Source organism: Homarus americanus, unplaced genomic scaffold, assembly GCF_018991925.1.
Source record: "Homarus americanus isolate GMGI-L3 unplaced genomic scaffold, GMGI_Hamer_2.0 scaffold37693, whole genome shotgun sequence".
NCBI lineage: Eukaryota > Metazoa > Arthropoda > Malacostraca > Decapoda > Nephropidae > Homarus > Homarus americanus.
The window spans coordinates 7,501-24,467 of record NW_024730050.1 but is presented as its reverse complement, the minus strand read 5'-3'; the positions used below and the strand labels follow the sequence as shown (position 1 = coordinate 24,467).

General features: G+C 43.5%; 1 protein-coding gene across 1 annotated transcript; it reads right to left on the bottom strand.

Annotated features, from left to right (window-relative positions):
- Positions 1-895: 895 nt before the first annotated feature.
- LOC121866878 (subgroup A Rous sarcoma virus receptor pg950-like) lies at positions 896-12,265 on the bottom strand. Its single transcript, XM_042366618.1, has 4 exons — positions 12,180-12,265; positions 3,412-3,469; positions 1,377-1,508; positions 896-1,167 (listed from the first exon to the last, which is right to left on the bottom strand). Exons 2-4 carry the CDS (start codon positions 3,458-3,460, stop codon positions 989-991), a joined length of 360 nt encoding a protein of 119 aa, XP_042222552.1. The 5' UTR covers positions 3,461-3,469; positions 12,180-12,265; the 3' UTR covers positions 896-988.
- Between the last annotated feature and the right edge of the window lie 4,702 nt (positions 12,266-16,967).

Genomic DNA, 16,967 nt, shown 5'->3' with positions numbered 1-16,967 from the left:
TTAACACTGAGACTCTACCTTAACTAGATACCTTCACGTAATACCAATTATGAGACAAAATTAAGTGATATTATTATTATTATTATTATTATTATTATTATTATTATTATTATTATTATTATTATTATTATTATTATTATTATTATTGTATATGTTCCATCTCCTCATCTAACCCTTTATTACACACAGTAAGCAATTGCATAGAACATACATACATACATACATACATACATACACACAATACAGTACTTGCACCTAATTCATACAGTACTTATATATCTTTCTCATCAGATGTGATTTCACCCAAAAATCCTCAATATTTTGTGAGTATTTTAACCATTTTTATAAATTTCTTCTAAAAACAAGGATTAAAAAAACAACATCATCAACAATAAAAATTTTACTGATTTATTTTCCATAGAAATAAATTAAACAGAAATTACCACAGTCCCCCACATGGAAGAAATTGAGACCAGTAATAATTCTAAACTACAATATTTCCCAAATTTGGTTCCGTCTGAGAAAGAGAGTGTGAGAGAGAGACCGATTTCTCACTCACTTTTCTCACATTACAAGACACATAATTATTATAGTATTATATCCAGGGAAAAGAATATATAGTGTTATTGTGTATTAAGGATACATGTGTGTGTGTGTGTGTGTGTGTGTGTGTGTGTGTGTGTGTGTGTGTGTGTGTGTGTGTGTGTGTGTGTTTTTACCCTATTATTCCTTCCCCGACCTATATTTTTTCACAATCCCTGATCTCCCATTTATACACTAACCCCTCACCCTTATCTCCCCATCTCCCTTCAATCCCTCCTCTAAATCCTCATCAGAAGCCCTATCTCGCCTCTATAAACCCAAACAACCCCCGTATCCCCCTCCACCCCCCCAGTCCACCCCCCCCCAAAGAAAAATACCCCCACTATTCAAAAAGTCCTTAGGATTCTGTCAAGGGAGGGTCCTTTCCTTCTGTCTCAAGGCATCCTTATTTGCCTAACTCTAAGGGAAAGGTCGGAGCTTCTTCTTCAGGAGCGAAAACCGGGGCAGAAGGGGAGTGGAACGAGGCAGCGGCTGGGGGAAGGTGGACAGGAACAGCAGAGTCCAGCAGGCGGAGGTTTGGTCCGTTCAGGGCTTCTGCTGCAGGGCGATCCTTACACTTCTCCTGTAGGTGGTGGAAAGGTGTTACATCACTCTAACGCTGATAATAGTAATAGATAACACTTATAATTTTCCCAGTAATAGCTAGCTAGCAGTTTTGATGTTCCTAGTGGTAATATTTAACATTTTAATGCTCCTAGTGGTAATACCCAAAAGTCTAAAGTTGCTAAAATTAACACACTCTCTCTCTCTCTCTCTCTCTCTCTCTCTCTCTCCATCAGCACCATCCCCACAGTCAAAGAAGCCGTCACAAACGAATCTGTTTGGTATACACTCTGGGGGGTCGCTGTTACGGCAGAAGAAGTCTCCGGGATTACAGCTCTTCTCCGTGGCCATTCCCAGGGTCTCTGTGGGAAGGAAAAGGGAATATAATTAAACACTCGATAATGATGTAACGACGATATTGTGGGGATAAGTCACACCCAATTTATTTAACCTAACCTAACCTCCCTGATGTTAACTTTACCGAGACTTTCCTGACCTGACGTAATAAAATTTAACCTAACCTAACTTCCTTGATGTTAACTTTACAGAGACTTTCCTGACCTGACGTAATAAAATTTAACCTAAACTAACCTAACTTGACGTAAACTAATCTAACCTACACAAAGCTAACCTAGCCTAAACTTAACTAACCTAGTCTCACCTAACCTAACCAAACTCACACGCCCACAGGTAACGCCGTGGGAGGGGGGGAGGAGGGGGGTAATCAGCAGGTGAAATAAGCTGTGTGTAAATCTTGAGAAGACTCGATAACTGCTCCTTTATTATGAGCTAAAGAAAGATACCTACACGTGTTGGTACTGTCAGCAGGTGTTGGTACTGTCAGCAGGTGTTGGTACTGTCAACAGGTGTTGGTACTGTCAACAGGTGTAGGTACTGTCAGCAGGTGTTGGTACTGTCAACAAGTGTAGGTACTGTCAGCAGGTGTTGGTACTGTCAGCAGGTGTTGGTACTGTCAGCAGGTGTTGGTACCGTCAACAGGTGTAGGTGCTGTCAGCAGGTGTTGGTACTGTCAGCAGGTGTTGGTACTGTCAACAAGTGTAGGTACTGTCAGCAGGTGTTGGTACTGTCAGCAGGTGTTGGTACTGTCAGCAGTGTGGTAGGTACTTGCCAGCAGGTGTCTATATATTATCAGCAGGTGCTGGTACTGTCAGCAAGTGTAGGTACCTGTCAGCAGGTGTTCGTATTATCAGCAGGTGCTGGTACTGTCACAGGTGTAGGTGCTGAGCAGGTGTGCAGATGTAGGTACTGGTCAGCAGGTTTAGTTAATATCACCAGGTATTGGTATTATCAGCAGGTGTAGGTACTCGTCAGCAGTTGTAGGTACTGTCAGTAGGTGTAGGTACCGTCAGCAGTTGTAGGTACTACCAGTGGGGTGTACTGTACCGTCAGCAGTTGTAGGTACCGTCAGTAGGTGTAGGTACCGTCAGCAGTTGTAGGTACCGGTCAGTAGGTTTAGGTACTGTCAGCAGTTGTAGATATTGCCATCGTCAGTTGCGGTGTAATATACCGTCAAAGGCTGGCGGCAGGTACTCGCCAGGCAGGTGTAGGTACTGTCAGCAGTTGTAGGTACTTCGTCAGTAGTTGTGGTGGCACTGGGTCAGCAGTTATAGGTACCGGTCAGCAGGTGCAGATACTGTCAGGTGTGTGTAGGTACTGTCAGTAGGTGTAGATACTACAAATAGCAGGTGTAGGTACTGCCAGCAGGTGTAGGCATGGGTCAGTAAAATGTAGGTACTGTCAGTTGGTGTAGGTACTGTCAGTAAGTGTAGGTAATATCAGCTGGTGTAGGTACTGTCAGCAGGTTTAGGTACAATCACCAGGTATTGGTATTATTAGCAGATGTAGGTACTGTCAGCAGGTGTAGATACTGTCAGTAGGTACTGTCAGTAGATGTAGGTACTGTCAGCTGGTGTAGGTACTGTCAGCAGGTTTAGATACTATCATCAGGTATTGGTATTATCAGCAGGTGTAGGTACTGTCAGTAGATTTAGGTACTGTCAGCTGGTACTGTCGCTGGTGTAGGTACTGTCAGCTGGTACTGTCAGCTGGTGTAGGTACTGTCAGTAGGTACTGTCAGTAGATTTAGGTACTGTCAGCTGGTACTGTCGCTGGTGTAGGTACTGTCAGCTGGTGTAGGTACTGTCAGTAGGTACTGTCAGCTGGTGTAGGTACTGTCAGCTGGTACTGTCAGCTGGTGTAGGTACCTGTAATGATCGTGGAACACCGTATGGTAGAGTAACTTACCCCCAGCAACCAGGAGGAGGAGGCAGAAGGTGACGACTCTGGTGTTCATGGTGTTTACCTGTAACCGGAGACGCCCATTAGTACGAGAGAGAGAGAGAGAGAGAGAGAGAGAGAGAGAGAGACAGAGACAGAGAGATTATTCAGTAAAAAAAACACCAAGTTACATTGTTTCAACCAATACAAAAACAGTCAACTACTAAAGTTCATTTGGCTCTCCCCTGAACCACCAACCCCAAGAATCAGACTTGTGAACCTGAAGCAGTAGACTGATACATTATTCTATCTACAAATGCTTCGGATTCATGAGCCTGAATCTCGGTCTTCGTGGTTCAAGGTGATCACTAACTACATAAACAACTCCTAACAAGTGGTCTAAGTAGTTTGCTCTTCCACAGCCCTCTGATTGGTTTAGATATTGGTGATAATGACCAATAGAAAAAGGGATTAGTATTATTATTGCGTACTAGACATTGTAAAGTTGAATTTAGTTGAGTGTTGAGGTGTGTGTTGTGAGGTGAGCCCTAACCCAGTGTCTGTGTGATGGGATATTTTCCTTATTCGTGTATGTCCTCAGTACCCATTGTATGTATGTATGTATGTATGTATGTATGTATGTATGTATGTATGTATGTATGTATTATATGTATGTATGTATGTAATCAGAGGTAGTTACAAGGCAGACCAGTAAACTTGGTGTTATTATTCATCTTTGGACACAAGAGAAGTTTCATTTTGATTCAGGTGTGGACAGGAGCCGATTAACCTTGAGATGTCTTTACCTGTAGTGGGTGTGGGGCCCTCAGGTGTAGGTACACTTAGTACACAGGTGAATAACATAGTGTATCATGTGTTTGTATACATGATAGATAGATAGATAGATAGATATTCATTCTTAAATCGTCATACAGGTTCACAGTCTTTCACAATACACATAGACAGTGTGCGTATACATTGGTAAACAGTAAGTCATTTTAACCATGGACAACCCAAGAAATCTTATAACCGTTTATTATTTACGTAACTCCTTTATTACAAACTCTCCATTAAGTGATATAACTAATATAGATTGTTACAATTATCAGCTCGAGTAATTGCGTAGAGAAACACCGTTGTAATCATGATAAATTGTCGCTTGGAAGAATTGTTGTAGTTGACCCTTAAAATTGTTAAAGATTAAAAGAAAATGAAGTTCTGTACAGGGGAAACTATAAAAAAAAGAGCACCAGTGAGACACCTGTTCATTTATTAGGTGTTTGTTTTTAGAGATGAAAATCGTCATACAAGTTCACTTTGGTTCAGCCTTATACAGATAGTTGCAGGTGTACAGACAATGCAGGTGTACAGACAATGCAGGTAGACACACAATGAAAGGATTTCAATTTGCAGGTGACATTAGGCAACAAGATGATGATGTTCTGTATGTGTCGATGTAATAAGCTGTAGGAGACTTGAGTGAACTATTGTCTATGGTTACTTGCTGAGCCAATATGAACCACAACAAAAATAAAAAAACAACAACAACAAAATCAACAACTACATCAACAATAACAAACACAATGATAAGAACAAACAACAACAGCAACAATAACATAATCAACAACAATAATAACAACAACCACAACATCATCAACAACAAAAACAATAACAACAACAACAACAACAACAATAATATCAACAGCAACTACAACATCATCAACAACAAAGACATCAACAACAACAAAGACATTTAAACAAGGTCATTGCGGTCAGCACTATCATTCCCAGGTATTGCTTCACTCTCCCTCCCTCCCTCTCCCTCCCTCCCTCTCTCTCTCTCCCTCCTCCTCCCTCCTCTCCTCCCTCTCCCTCTATGCCTCTCTCTCCTCTCTCCCTCCTTCGGTTCCCTCTCTCTCCTCCCTCCCTCCTCTCTCTCTCCTCCTCTCTCCCTCCTTCTCTCTCTCTCCCTCCTCTCTCTCTCTCCCTCTCCTCTCCTCCCTCCTCCTCTCTCCCTCCTTCCAGTTCCCTCTCTCCCTCCCTCCCTCCCCTCCCTCTCTCCCTCCTCTCTCTCCCTCCCTCTCTCTCTCCCTCCTCCCTCTCTCCCTCCTCCTCCTCTCTCCCTCCTCTCTCTCTCCCTCCTCTCTCCCCCCTCCTTCCAGTTCCCCCCCCTCCCCCCTCCTCTTCCTCCCTCCCTCTCTCTCCCTCCCTCCTTCTCCCTCTCTCCCACCTTCTCTCTCTCGTCCTCCTCTCTCCCTCCTTCCAACCCTCCCTCCTCTCCCCAACTCTCCCCTTCTCCTCCTCCTCTCAACTCCTCCCTCCCTCCTCCTATCTCCCTCCCATCCATCCTCCTCTCTCCCTCCCCTCTCTCCCTCCCTCCTCCTGCTCCCCCCTCCTCCCTCCTCCTCCCTCTCAACTCCCCCCCCTCCTCCCTCCTCCCTATCTCCCCTCCCATTCATGCCTCCCCTCTCTCCCTCCTCCTCTCTACCCCAACTCTCCCCTTCTCCTCCTCCTCTCCTTTCTCCTCCCTCCTCCTATCTCCCTCCCATCCATACCTCCCCCTCTCCCTCCTCCTATCTCCCTCCCATCCGTACCTCCCTCTCTCCCTCTCCCTCCCTCCCTCTCTCCCTCCCTCTCCCTCTGTGTCGTAGTTACATTAATCAACCTAAACTCTTTGTCTTGCTGCGTGTTTGGCTCCTATACTGTAGTTTAGTTACCCCGTTAACTGAGTTCTTGGGTCGCACTTTCACTTATAGATTAAGGAAGAGAAAGTAACACTGTCGTAACTTACAATGACAAAGTAACACTGTGTCGTAACTTACCAATGACAAAGTAACACTGTGTCGTAACTTACAATGACAAAGTAACACTGTGTCGTAACTTACAATGACAAAGTAACACTGTGTCGTAACTTACAATGACAGAGTAACACTGTGTCGTAACTTACCAATGACAAAGTAACACTGTGTCGTAACTTACAATGACAAAGTAACACTGTGTCGTAACTTACCAATGACAAAGTAACACTGTGTCGTAACTTACCAATGACAAAGTAACACTGTGTCGTAACTTACAATGACAAAGTAACACTGTGTCGTAACTTACAATGACAAAGTAACACTGTGTCGTAACTTGCAATGACTAAATAACACTGTGTCGCAACTTACTATAACACAGAGAGAGAGAGAGAGAGAGAGAGAGAGAGAGAGAGAGAGAGAGATCAACACTGTGTCGTAAAGTCAGGTTTTGGTTAGGTTGGGTTAGGTTAGATCAGGTCAGTGTTATAGTGGTTGTCATTTGAACAATTCGTATAACAGCCCCTCCCCACCCCCATCCCCCCACCACCACACCACACCACCCTCCCCACCACCCTCCCCCACCACCACCACCACTCCCCTTTTTTTGGGTATTAATAAGTTGATCCGGTCAGGTAAGTTCTTGCATCACGAGGAGGAAATATCAAGTCAGGTATCTCTGGAAATTAGTACCTGTGAGGACAAAGTTTTAATATTTCCTCCAGGTATTCAATAACTACCTGAAGATTAGGTACCCCAGGTTATTTCCCTGCATGATTAAGTACACTAACCTAACTTAACACTATTCTAACTTAACCTCCTCCTGAATTTGGTACAATCAAGGCCCCTTCCCCCCAAGATACGTTTTCTATCGCCCTAAGTTAAGGCGAATAATAATAATAATTTAACGTAAAAACATTTGAGAATCGCGGCTAAAAAAAAAATAAAAATCCGGTTTTCTGTTTTAAAATTCAGACATGTTACCAAACTACAATCTGAGAGAATATAAATTTAACTTCCGAACTTTTGAGAATTTAAAATACGAGAAAAGTTTACGTAGAATTCAGATATTTAACAAAAAAAAAATACAATTCCTGATTATTCTAACTTTTCATAGGACTTGATTAATTTTATGATCGAATATATATCACAATGTTTCAATAATAACAGACGTATTTAAGAGTGGCACTAAGATTGGTCCATAAGGGTGGCACTAAGATTGGTTCATAAGGGTGGCACTAAGATTGGTCCATAAGGGTGGCACTAAGATTGGTTCATAAGGGTGGCACTAAGATTGGTGGTGGTGTGTGTGTGTGTGTGTGTGTGTGTGTGTGTGTGTGTGTGTGTGTGTGTGTGTGTGTGTGTGTGTGTGTGTGTGTGTGTGTGTGTGTGTGGGGTTGACCGCGTTCAGGTAGTTGTGTGTTTACCTCATTCTTCAAGTTTTAAGGTGGATAGAGATAAACCAAGATGGATAGAGGGATGGAGAGAATAGGGGGGGGTAGAGTGGAGGGTGAAGAAGGTGCGTGGAGAGGGAGGAGGTGTGGAGAGGGAGAGAGGTGTGTGAGAGAGGGAGGAGAGGTGTGTGGAGAAGGGAGAGGAGGTGTGTGGAGAGGGGAGGGAGGAGAGAGGTGTGTGGAGAGGGGGGAGAGGAGGTGTGTGGAGGGGGAGGAGGGGAGATGAAGGTGTGGAGAGGGGAGAGGGGAGGTGTGGAGAGGGAGGAAGGGAGGTGTGGGGAGGAGGAGGGAGGGGAGGTGGAGAGGGGGAGGGAGGAGATGTGGAGAGGGAGAGGGAGGAAGTGTGGAGAGGGAGAGGAGAGAGGTGTGTGGAGAGAGGGGAGGAGGAGGAAGTGTGAGAGAGGAGGAGGAGAGGTGTGTGGAGAGGGAGAGGAGGAGGTGTGTGGAGAGGGGAGGAGGAGGAGGTGTGTGGAGAGAGGGAGGGGAGGTGTGGAGGGAGAGAGGTGTGTGGAGAGAGGAGGGTGTGTGGAGAGGGAGAGGTGTGGTGGGGGAGGTGTGTGGAGAGAGGGTGTGTGGAGAGGGGGAGAGGGAGGGAGGAGGGTGTGTGGAGGAGGGAGGGGGGGTGTGTGGAGAGAGGGGGAGGAGGAGGGTGTGTGGTGGAGAGGAGAGGGGAGGTGTGGGAAGGGAAGGAGAGGTGTGTGGAGGAGGAGAGGTGTGGAGGGAGAGAGGGGTGTGTGGAGAGGGGAGAGGAGAGGTGTGTGGAGAGGGAGGGAGGAGATGTGTGGAGAGGGAGGAGAGGGTGTGGAGAGGGAGGGAGGGTGTGGAGAGGAGGAGGGAGAGGTGAGGTGGGGGGGGAGGGAGGTGTGTGGAGAGGGAGGAGGAGGTGCGTGGAGGGAGGGTATGGGGAGAGGTGCGTGGAGAGGGAGGAGGAGAGGTGCGTGGAGAGGGGAGGAGGAGGGTGTGTGGAGAGGGAGGAGGAGGTGTGTGGAGAGGGAGGGAGGGAGAGGGTGAAGGAGAGGAGGAGGAGAGGTGTGTGAAGAGGGAGGAGGAGGTGTGTGGAGAGGGAGAGGAGAGGTGTGTGGAGGGGAGGAGGAGGGTGAAGGAGAGGGAGGAGGGAGAGGTGTGTGGAGAGGGAGAGGAGGTGTGTGGAGAGGGGAGGAGGAGAGGTGTGTGGAGAGAGAGGAGAGGGTGTGTGGAGAGGAGGAGGGGGTGGGGAGGAGGAGGGAGGTGTGTGAAGAGGGAGAGGAGGGGGGTGTGTGGAGAGGGAGGAGGAGAGGTGTGGAGAGAGGGAGGAGGGGGGAGAGACAGCACAGTATATAGGTCACATAAGAATGACAGATCCTGTTTGGAGAAGTCCTGCCACTTCCTCCAAGTGGTTCTCAAATTCACGAAAAAATATATAATTTATTCAGAAATATTATTGGAAGTGCAGGTGGAGGTAAAGTACAGGTACAGGTGGAGGTAAAGTACAGGTACAGGTGGAGGTAAAGTACAGGTACAGGTGGAGGTAAAGTACAGGTGGAGGTAAGACAGGTACAGGTGGAGGTAAAGTACAGGTACAGGTGGAGGTAAAGTACAGGTAACAAACAGGGAGGTAAAGTACAGGTAAATAAACTGTCACTAAAATCATTATAACAAGTAGCACATAATATTGACTCGTTGATAATATTTACCATAAACAACAACATAAAAATGTATTTCAAATTTTGTCATAATTTCTTCCTCGTGTTAAATTTTTGGTAATTTTTCATTTTGTATCTGTATTTTTCTAGGTAAATTCATGTACTTATTTCACTGCCACCATCATTACTACCACCATTACTACTACTACTACCATTACTACCACCATCATTAGTACCACCATCATTACTACCATCACTACCGCCATCATTACCACAATTACCACCATCACTACCACCATTATTCTACCCCAACACTACCACCATTACTACCACCCACCACTACCACCATCTACTACCACCACCACTGCTACCACCATCACTACCACCACCACCACTGCTACCACCATCTTACTACCACCACCATTACTACCACCACCATTACCATCAACAGCACCATCATTACCACCATTACACCACCACCATCATACCACCATTACTACCACCACCATTACTAACACCTACCACCACCACCATTATCACCATCATTACCACCATTACTACCAGCATTACTACCACCACCATCATTACCACCACCATCATTACCACCACCTCCACCACCACAACCACACACCACCAAACCACCACAACCACACCACTACCACATTACTCCACCACCATCACCACCATCATTACTACCACACCACCACCACCATTACCACATCATTACCACCACCACCATCACTGCCACCACCATCATTACTACCATCACTACCACCACCATTACTACACCACCATTACTACCACCAAAACACAAAACCTACCCCACCATTACTACCACCACCATCACTGCCACCACCATCATTACCACTATTACTACCACCACCATCAGTACCACCACTATTACTACCACCACCATTACTACCACCACCATTACTGCCACCACCATCATTACTACCATCACTTACCACCACCACCACCATTACCACCACCATTACTCAAACCTTAATACCATACATTATGTTTCGCCACCGCAGTCACTGTGGTAAAGTGGTTACTGAACTGAACCAGCGACCCAAAGACCCCGGGGCCGAACTTTCACTGGCAGGAGCTAAGAGTGGAAAATGTTTGAGGAACAGATCAGAATCACCTTAAACTACCTAACCTTAGTTCATAAGATGATTAAAACGCCCTAATAGTAACCTAACCTAACCTAACCTAACCTAACCTTCAAAGTTATTCCGGAATCAATATTTGTTTTTTTCTTTCTCTTCAATAAGGTGTATCATTCTCTGACCTTTATGTGGGTTGTCTGTGTATCTTCCTGGTCTGGTTAGGTTAGGTTATTCTTTTTTGTTACACACACACACACACACACACACACACACACACACACACACACACACACACACACACACACACACACACATTCCATTCGAATCATTTCCCTATTTAGGTTCAACCTGTACCTGTGCCTCCCGAAGGTCTCCCGCTGTACTGTGTGTAAGAGGAAGTGAGGCGCTGTTGATGGTCTCTCTCTCTCTCTCTCTCTCTCTCTCTCTCTCTCTGTGACCGGTTATGAATGTCTGTGTACGAACGTGTGTGCATCTAGGTGTATGTCTGTATTATACGCATGACTGTATGTATGATTGTCGAGGTCACCCTGGGAGCTTGTATAGTCAATATTTAATGAGGCAATAATTTGTTTATCCGCCGACCATCTGGTAGCCTCCTTCTTCCTTCCTTCCCTTCTTCCTTCTTCCTTCCTTTCCTCCTTCTTTCTTCTTCCCTCCTTCCTTCTTCCTTCCCTCCTTCCTTCTTCCTTCGCTCCTTCTTCTTCCTCCTTCCTTCTCTTTCTCCTTCTTTCTGAACATGGCTAGTAGGATGGAGAAGCGAAGGAGAAGGAGGAATAGAAAAGAAGGAGATGACAGAGGAAACACAGAAGAATGTGGAGGAGAAGGGAGGAGCAGAAAGGAGGAGGAGGAGCAGAAGGAAGGAGGAGGGGGAGAGCAGAAGGAGGAGGGAGGGAGCAGGAGGAGGAGGAGGGAGGGAGAAGCAGAAGGAGGAGGGAGGAGGAGGTAGAAGCAGAAGGGGGAGGAGGAGGAAGTAGGAATGATCATTTACCTGAGGGTGAATTCGTTAAGCGACAGGTAACAGCATTAGGTACGTCTTACCTTGACATTTCTTCTTCTTCTTTTACGTCAACTTAATTATCAGTTATCTTCATTTTCCTCAATAAACTCGTTATCATTAGCATCAACTTATCATCCTGGTCATAATAGAGAGTTTGTTTACACCTGTATGCTATATACGCACTACCTGGGTACCCTCCCCCCTCCCCTTACCCCAAGTTAATTTCACTGATGATTATATACCCTAAAGTCTCTTAAGGGAGGTTAGGTTAGGTTAGGTTAGGTTAGGTTAGAGGGAGGGAGGGTTTGGTTATTGTTAGGGAAGGTTAAGGTAGGTTAGGTTAGGTCATGCTAGGTCATATTGTGTTTGGTTACGTTAGTGTTATGCTGGTTAGGTTAGGTTAGTGTTAGGTCAGGTTACGTCAGTGTTAGGTCAGGTCAGGTTAGGTTAGTTTGGTCAGTGTTAGTGAGGTTAATCTGAAGTTAAAATAATCTGGGGAGTAATCTTCATGTGGTCCACCTATACACTTTCCCTATCTGAACTTACACTCTGGCTCGAGCTCTCAGTCTCTGGCTTGGTGTGTCGGCATTTTGAAGTCAGTTGAGTTTGTCAACCCACCACAGAAAATGCTAACACAGGATGGTTCACTTGTACCGTGTGGAGTAATGCACTTCAGTAGCCTTCGTCAGCTGTCTTCAGGCACTCAGAGTGAAGTAATGTCTTTGATCGTCGAAACATCGTCATAATGAATCCCAGGTCAAAAAAACTTTGTAAATTAACATATGGGAACTTACCTTACAGTGCTAAGCGACTTCTACAGAGGACCACTAACTCACTACCTCAGTGTGTCGCGTTCACTGACTGGCGGGCAGAAGTGTTCGGTTAATATATATATGACTTGGTGACATGTTCCTAAGGATAAATTGCTACACACCACCTGTTAAGTTAGCCAGCCCTCAGAGTTAATGAATTAATCTTGCTTTATTTGAAAATATAACCTTACGATAATGAATACAATGTTGTAAAATGTAGTAAAAATTACACAAAGTAATGTAAATAATGATCTGTGAATCCCTTTGCTGCAACCATAAAATGAAAATGAAATATTCCACCAATGAGAGAGACTCACTCTCATGACATCACAGTTTCCAACAAGGAATGGGTGCAGCAAGGAGAGAGGAGAAAACCTGATTGGCCCGCACAGTCCATGACATCATCACCCTGACGGTGTTTCGTTGGCTCACTGACTAGATGACGCATACTCTTGGCTTCCGCATCTCGTGACGTCACCTCTTGCAAAGAGAGATGATGCACTCAGTCCTGTGGAGCCGTTTGATAATTATTCACTTAAAAAATATCTTCAAATTAATTACTTTTAAGAAATATGTAATGATAAGTTACCAGACCCCTTAACTCACTAGCCACTTAACCAATTGGTAGCGGGGATGGTAAGTGGTATGCAGGGTGGATAAGTGGTATGCAGGGAGCAGAGGTTAGTTACAAGGGCAGCTTTCAGATACAAATGCGTTGCTGTCACACATTAAGCACTGGTGATATTGGTAGACCAGAGCTTCTTCTTCTTCTTCTTCTTCTTCTTCTTCTTCTTCTTCTTCTTCTTCTTCTTCTTCTTCTTCTTCTTCTTCTTCTTCTTCTTCTTCTTCTTCTTCTTCTTCTTCTTCTTCTTCTTCTTCTTCTTCTTCTTCTTCTTCTTCTTCTTCTTCTTCTTCTTCTTCTTCTTCTTCTTCCTTTTCTTCTTCTTCTTCTTCTTCTTCTTCTTCTTCTTCTTCTTCTTCTTCTTCTTCTTCTTCTTCTTCTTCTTCTTCTTCTTCTTCTTCTTCTTCTTCTTCTTCTTCTTCTTCTTCTTCTTCTTCTTCTTCTTCTTCTTCTTCTTCTTCTTCTTCTTCTTCTTCTTCTTCTTCTTCTTCTTCTTCTTCTTCTTCTTCCTTCTTCTTCTTCTTCTTCTTCTTCTTCTTCTTCTTCTTCTTCTTCTTCTTCTTCTTCTTCTTCTTCTTCTTCTTCTTCTTCTTCTTCTTCTTCTTCTTCTTCTTCTTCTTCTTCTTCTTCTTCTTCTTCTTCTTTTCTTCTTCTTCTTCTTCTTCTTCTTCTTCTTCTTCTTCTTCTTCTTTCTTCTTCTTCTTCTTCTTCTTCTTCTTTTCTTCTTCTTCTTCTTCTTCTTCTTCTTCTTCTTCTTCTTCTTCTTCTTCTTCTTCTTCTTCTTCTTCTTCTTCTTCTTCTTCTTCTTCATTATTCTTCTTCTTCTTCTTCTTCTTCTTCTTCTTCTTCTTTCTTCTTCCTTCTTTCCTTCTTCTTCTTCTTCTTCTTCTTCTTCTTCTTCTTCTTCTTCTTCTTCTTCTTCTTCTTCTTCTTCTTCTTCTTCTTCTTCTTCTTCTTCTTCTTCTTCTTCTTCTTCTTCTTCTTCTTCTTCTTCTTCTTCGTCTTCTTCTTCTTCTTCTTCTTCTTCGTCTTCTTCTTCGTCTTCTTCTTCTTCTTCTTCTTCTTCTTCTTCTTCTTCTTCTTCTTCGTCTTCGTCTTCGTCTTCGTCTTCGTCTTGTCTTCTTCTTCTTCTTCTTCTTCTTCTTCTTCTTCTTCTTCTTCTTCTTCTTCTTCTTCTTCTTCTTCGTCTTCTTCTTCTTCTTCTTCTTCTTCTTCTTCTTCTTCTGAGATAAGAGAAAAATGGAAAAGGGAAAGGTGAGAGAAAACTGTTTAGAGGGTAGAAAAAGAACAAAGAGAGAGAAAGCGTAACATACCTTAACTCTCAGCACCTCCTCACTTTAAAGTAATGGAACATCCTCTCTCTCCTCTCTCTCCCCCCCCCCCCCCCTCTCTCTCTCTCTCTCTCTCTCTCTCTCAATTGTGACTCCTCGCCATACATATATAAATAGTCGCCCTCAACACACACACACACACACATATATAGACTTTCACTTACCCACACACATACATACGCACACACCATCCACCACACACCAAAACCGTAGTTATGCACATCAATACCGCCACCACTCCAGTGCAGGCTCCAGCAGTCAGTGGGTGCCCATCCTCTCCTGTTTGTGCAGTCTGCCAAACTCCTGGGTGTTACCATAGACCACAAACTGGACTGGAAGGTCCATGTAAACAAAACTATCAAGGCAGCCTCGTGCCGACTACGACGACTTAGGTCACTTGGGACACCCACGCCAGAGCTGAGGACCATCTACAACGCCTTTATTCTCCCCAAACTAACGTATGCGTCACCAGCCTGGTCGTCTTCTCTCAACTCCACCCAACAACGTCAGCTAGAGAAGGTACAGAAAAGGGCCTGCTGAATCATGCTCGGCGCAGACTACTCCGGCTACACCAACGCTCTCTCCACCCTGGAAATGCCATCCCTCAATGACCTAGGCGTGAATTTGTTGTAGAAGCTGTCGCCAACACAACAACCACACCCTGATTTAACGAGTTGCATGACCCAGTGTCAAGGAATAGTCCGAGAAGACCGGATAACTCGCCAACCGCACTGGCTAACCATTACCCCGGGACACGATCCGCAAGTCGATTAACATTTAGTCCCCAATTACTGCTGGGTAGACAGAGACAAATGGCGTAAAGAAACATGCCCATAGTTTCACCCTGCCCGGAGATCGAACCCGGGTCCGCTCGCTTGCGAGTCGAGCATGCTGACCATTACACCACAGATACACACGTACACCTACATATGGAAACACACACACACACACACACAGCACCATCCCATCTATTGTTAAAATAATAAACAACTCCTGATTTATGTACTGTACAGCCCTGTAAATGTATTCAATGCATTTTATATCATTATGTCTAAATCAAATGTAAGTGTATATTTTCAGCCACCGGCTGCAACTCTATTAATAAACCGTTTATTATTATTATTATTATTATTATTATTATTATTATTATTATTATTATTATTATTATTATTATTATTATTATTATTATTATTATTATTATTATTATTATTATTATTATTATTATTATTACACTGAGCACACTCAAGTATCCTAGAAATGTAGTTTACTTGGTTCTGCTCAGTGACAGAAATTATCTCGGAGAAGCAATCATGAAAAATGACCCTCCCCGCCAGATTATTTCGTCACGGAACAGCCACCCCTAACTCCCTGAAGGGGTTAAGTTAGAGATAGATTGGAGTTAGGTTAGGTTAGGTTAGGTTAAGTTAGGTTAGGTTAGCATTCAAATAGTTATTCACAAGACACAAGGAGCTGGGTGGAGTGGGGGCTAATCTTTTGTTTATCCGTAGAGAAAATTATTTAGTACTTTGAGAGTAAACAGCGTGTAGTCTTCTCTCCCCTACACACACAGACAGACATACACACACAGACATACACACACACAGACACACACACACACACACGGTGAAACTTGCGTCTGAATCATCACTCCCGGATGTCCCTCCCTCTCTCCCTCCCTCCTCCCTCCCTCCCTCCCTCTCTTTCTCCCTCCCTTGTTTCTTTCCGTCCTGCCCAGTTCTTTGTCTCTCCCTTCCTCCCCCTCCGTCCCACCACCAGCCAGATATGTGGAACCGGTTTTTATTTACCTAATATTATCTTCCTCACATTTTTGTCTTCATCACTATCTTTTTGTATCAGTTAGCCATTTATTTACCTCCGTTTTCTTTAATTCTCTTATATACCTCCGTTTTCTTTTATTCGCATTGCTGGATTTGTTTTCCTAGTATATCTCATGTCAGGAATAACACAAGAGGGAGCACCACGTTCGACCATCCTGTATTTAGTTAGGTAAAGGAGTGTCGTTTCTTGGTATTGGACAAGAAGGTCGCTACTTTGTCCTCAGAGGTCGAATGCATTGTGAATCTTGACTCATGTTTAGTTTAGGTGATGATTGTATTGTAAGACAAAGGAAGGATAGAGAGGGAGAGATAGATTGAACGTGGGTTTAAGCTTTAACCTTTTAAGGACGAGCGTTTAAGCTTTATGGAATAGGGTTTAAACTTAGAGGATGAGGGTTTAATCATTAGCCTTTTAAGGATGAGGGGTTAAGCTTTTAGGGCGTGGTTTAAGATTAAGGACGAGGAATTACGATTTTAGGACGTGTGTTTAAGCTTTAAGGACGAGTTTTAAAGCATTAATCCTTTATAAACAAGGGTTTAAGTTTAAGCATTAATGACGTAGGTTTAAACTTTAAGGATGAGATTTTAAGCTTTAAGGACGAGTTTTAAAGCATTAATCCTTTATGAACGAGGGTTTAGCTTTAAGGAGGTGTGTGTATGTGTCCTCACCCTAAAGCTTTATGAGGGATAGTAAATATAAAAGGTTATGATCTCAAGCTTTATTTCTAAGTCAAGAACTAAAAGTAAAAAAAAAAAGATAACCCAATATGACTAATTATTATTATCATCATCGTCATTATTTTATGATTATTATTAATAATATTATTGTTATATATAATTATTATTATTATTATTATTATTATTATTATTATTTTTGTTATATATAATTATTATTATTATTATTATTATTATTATTATTATTATTATTATTATTATTATTATTATTATTTTCATTATTATTATTATTATTATTATTATT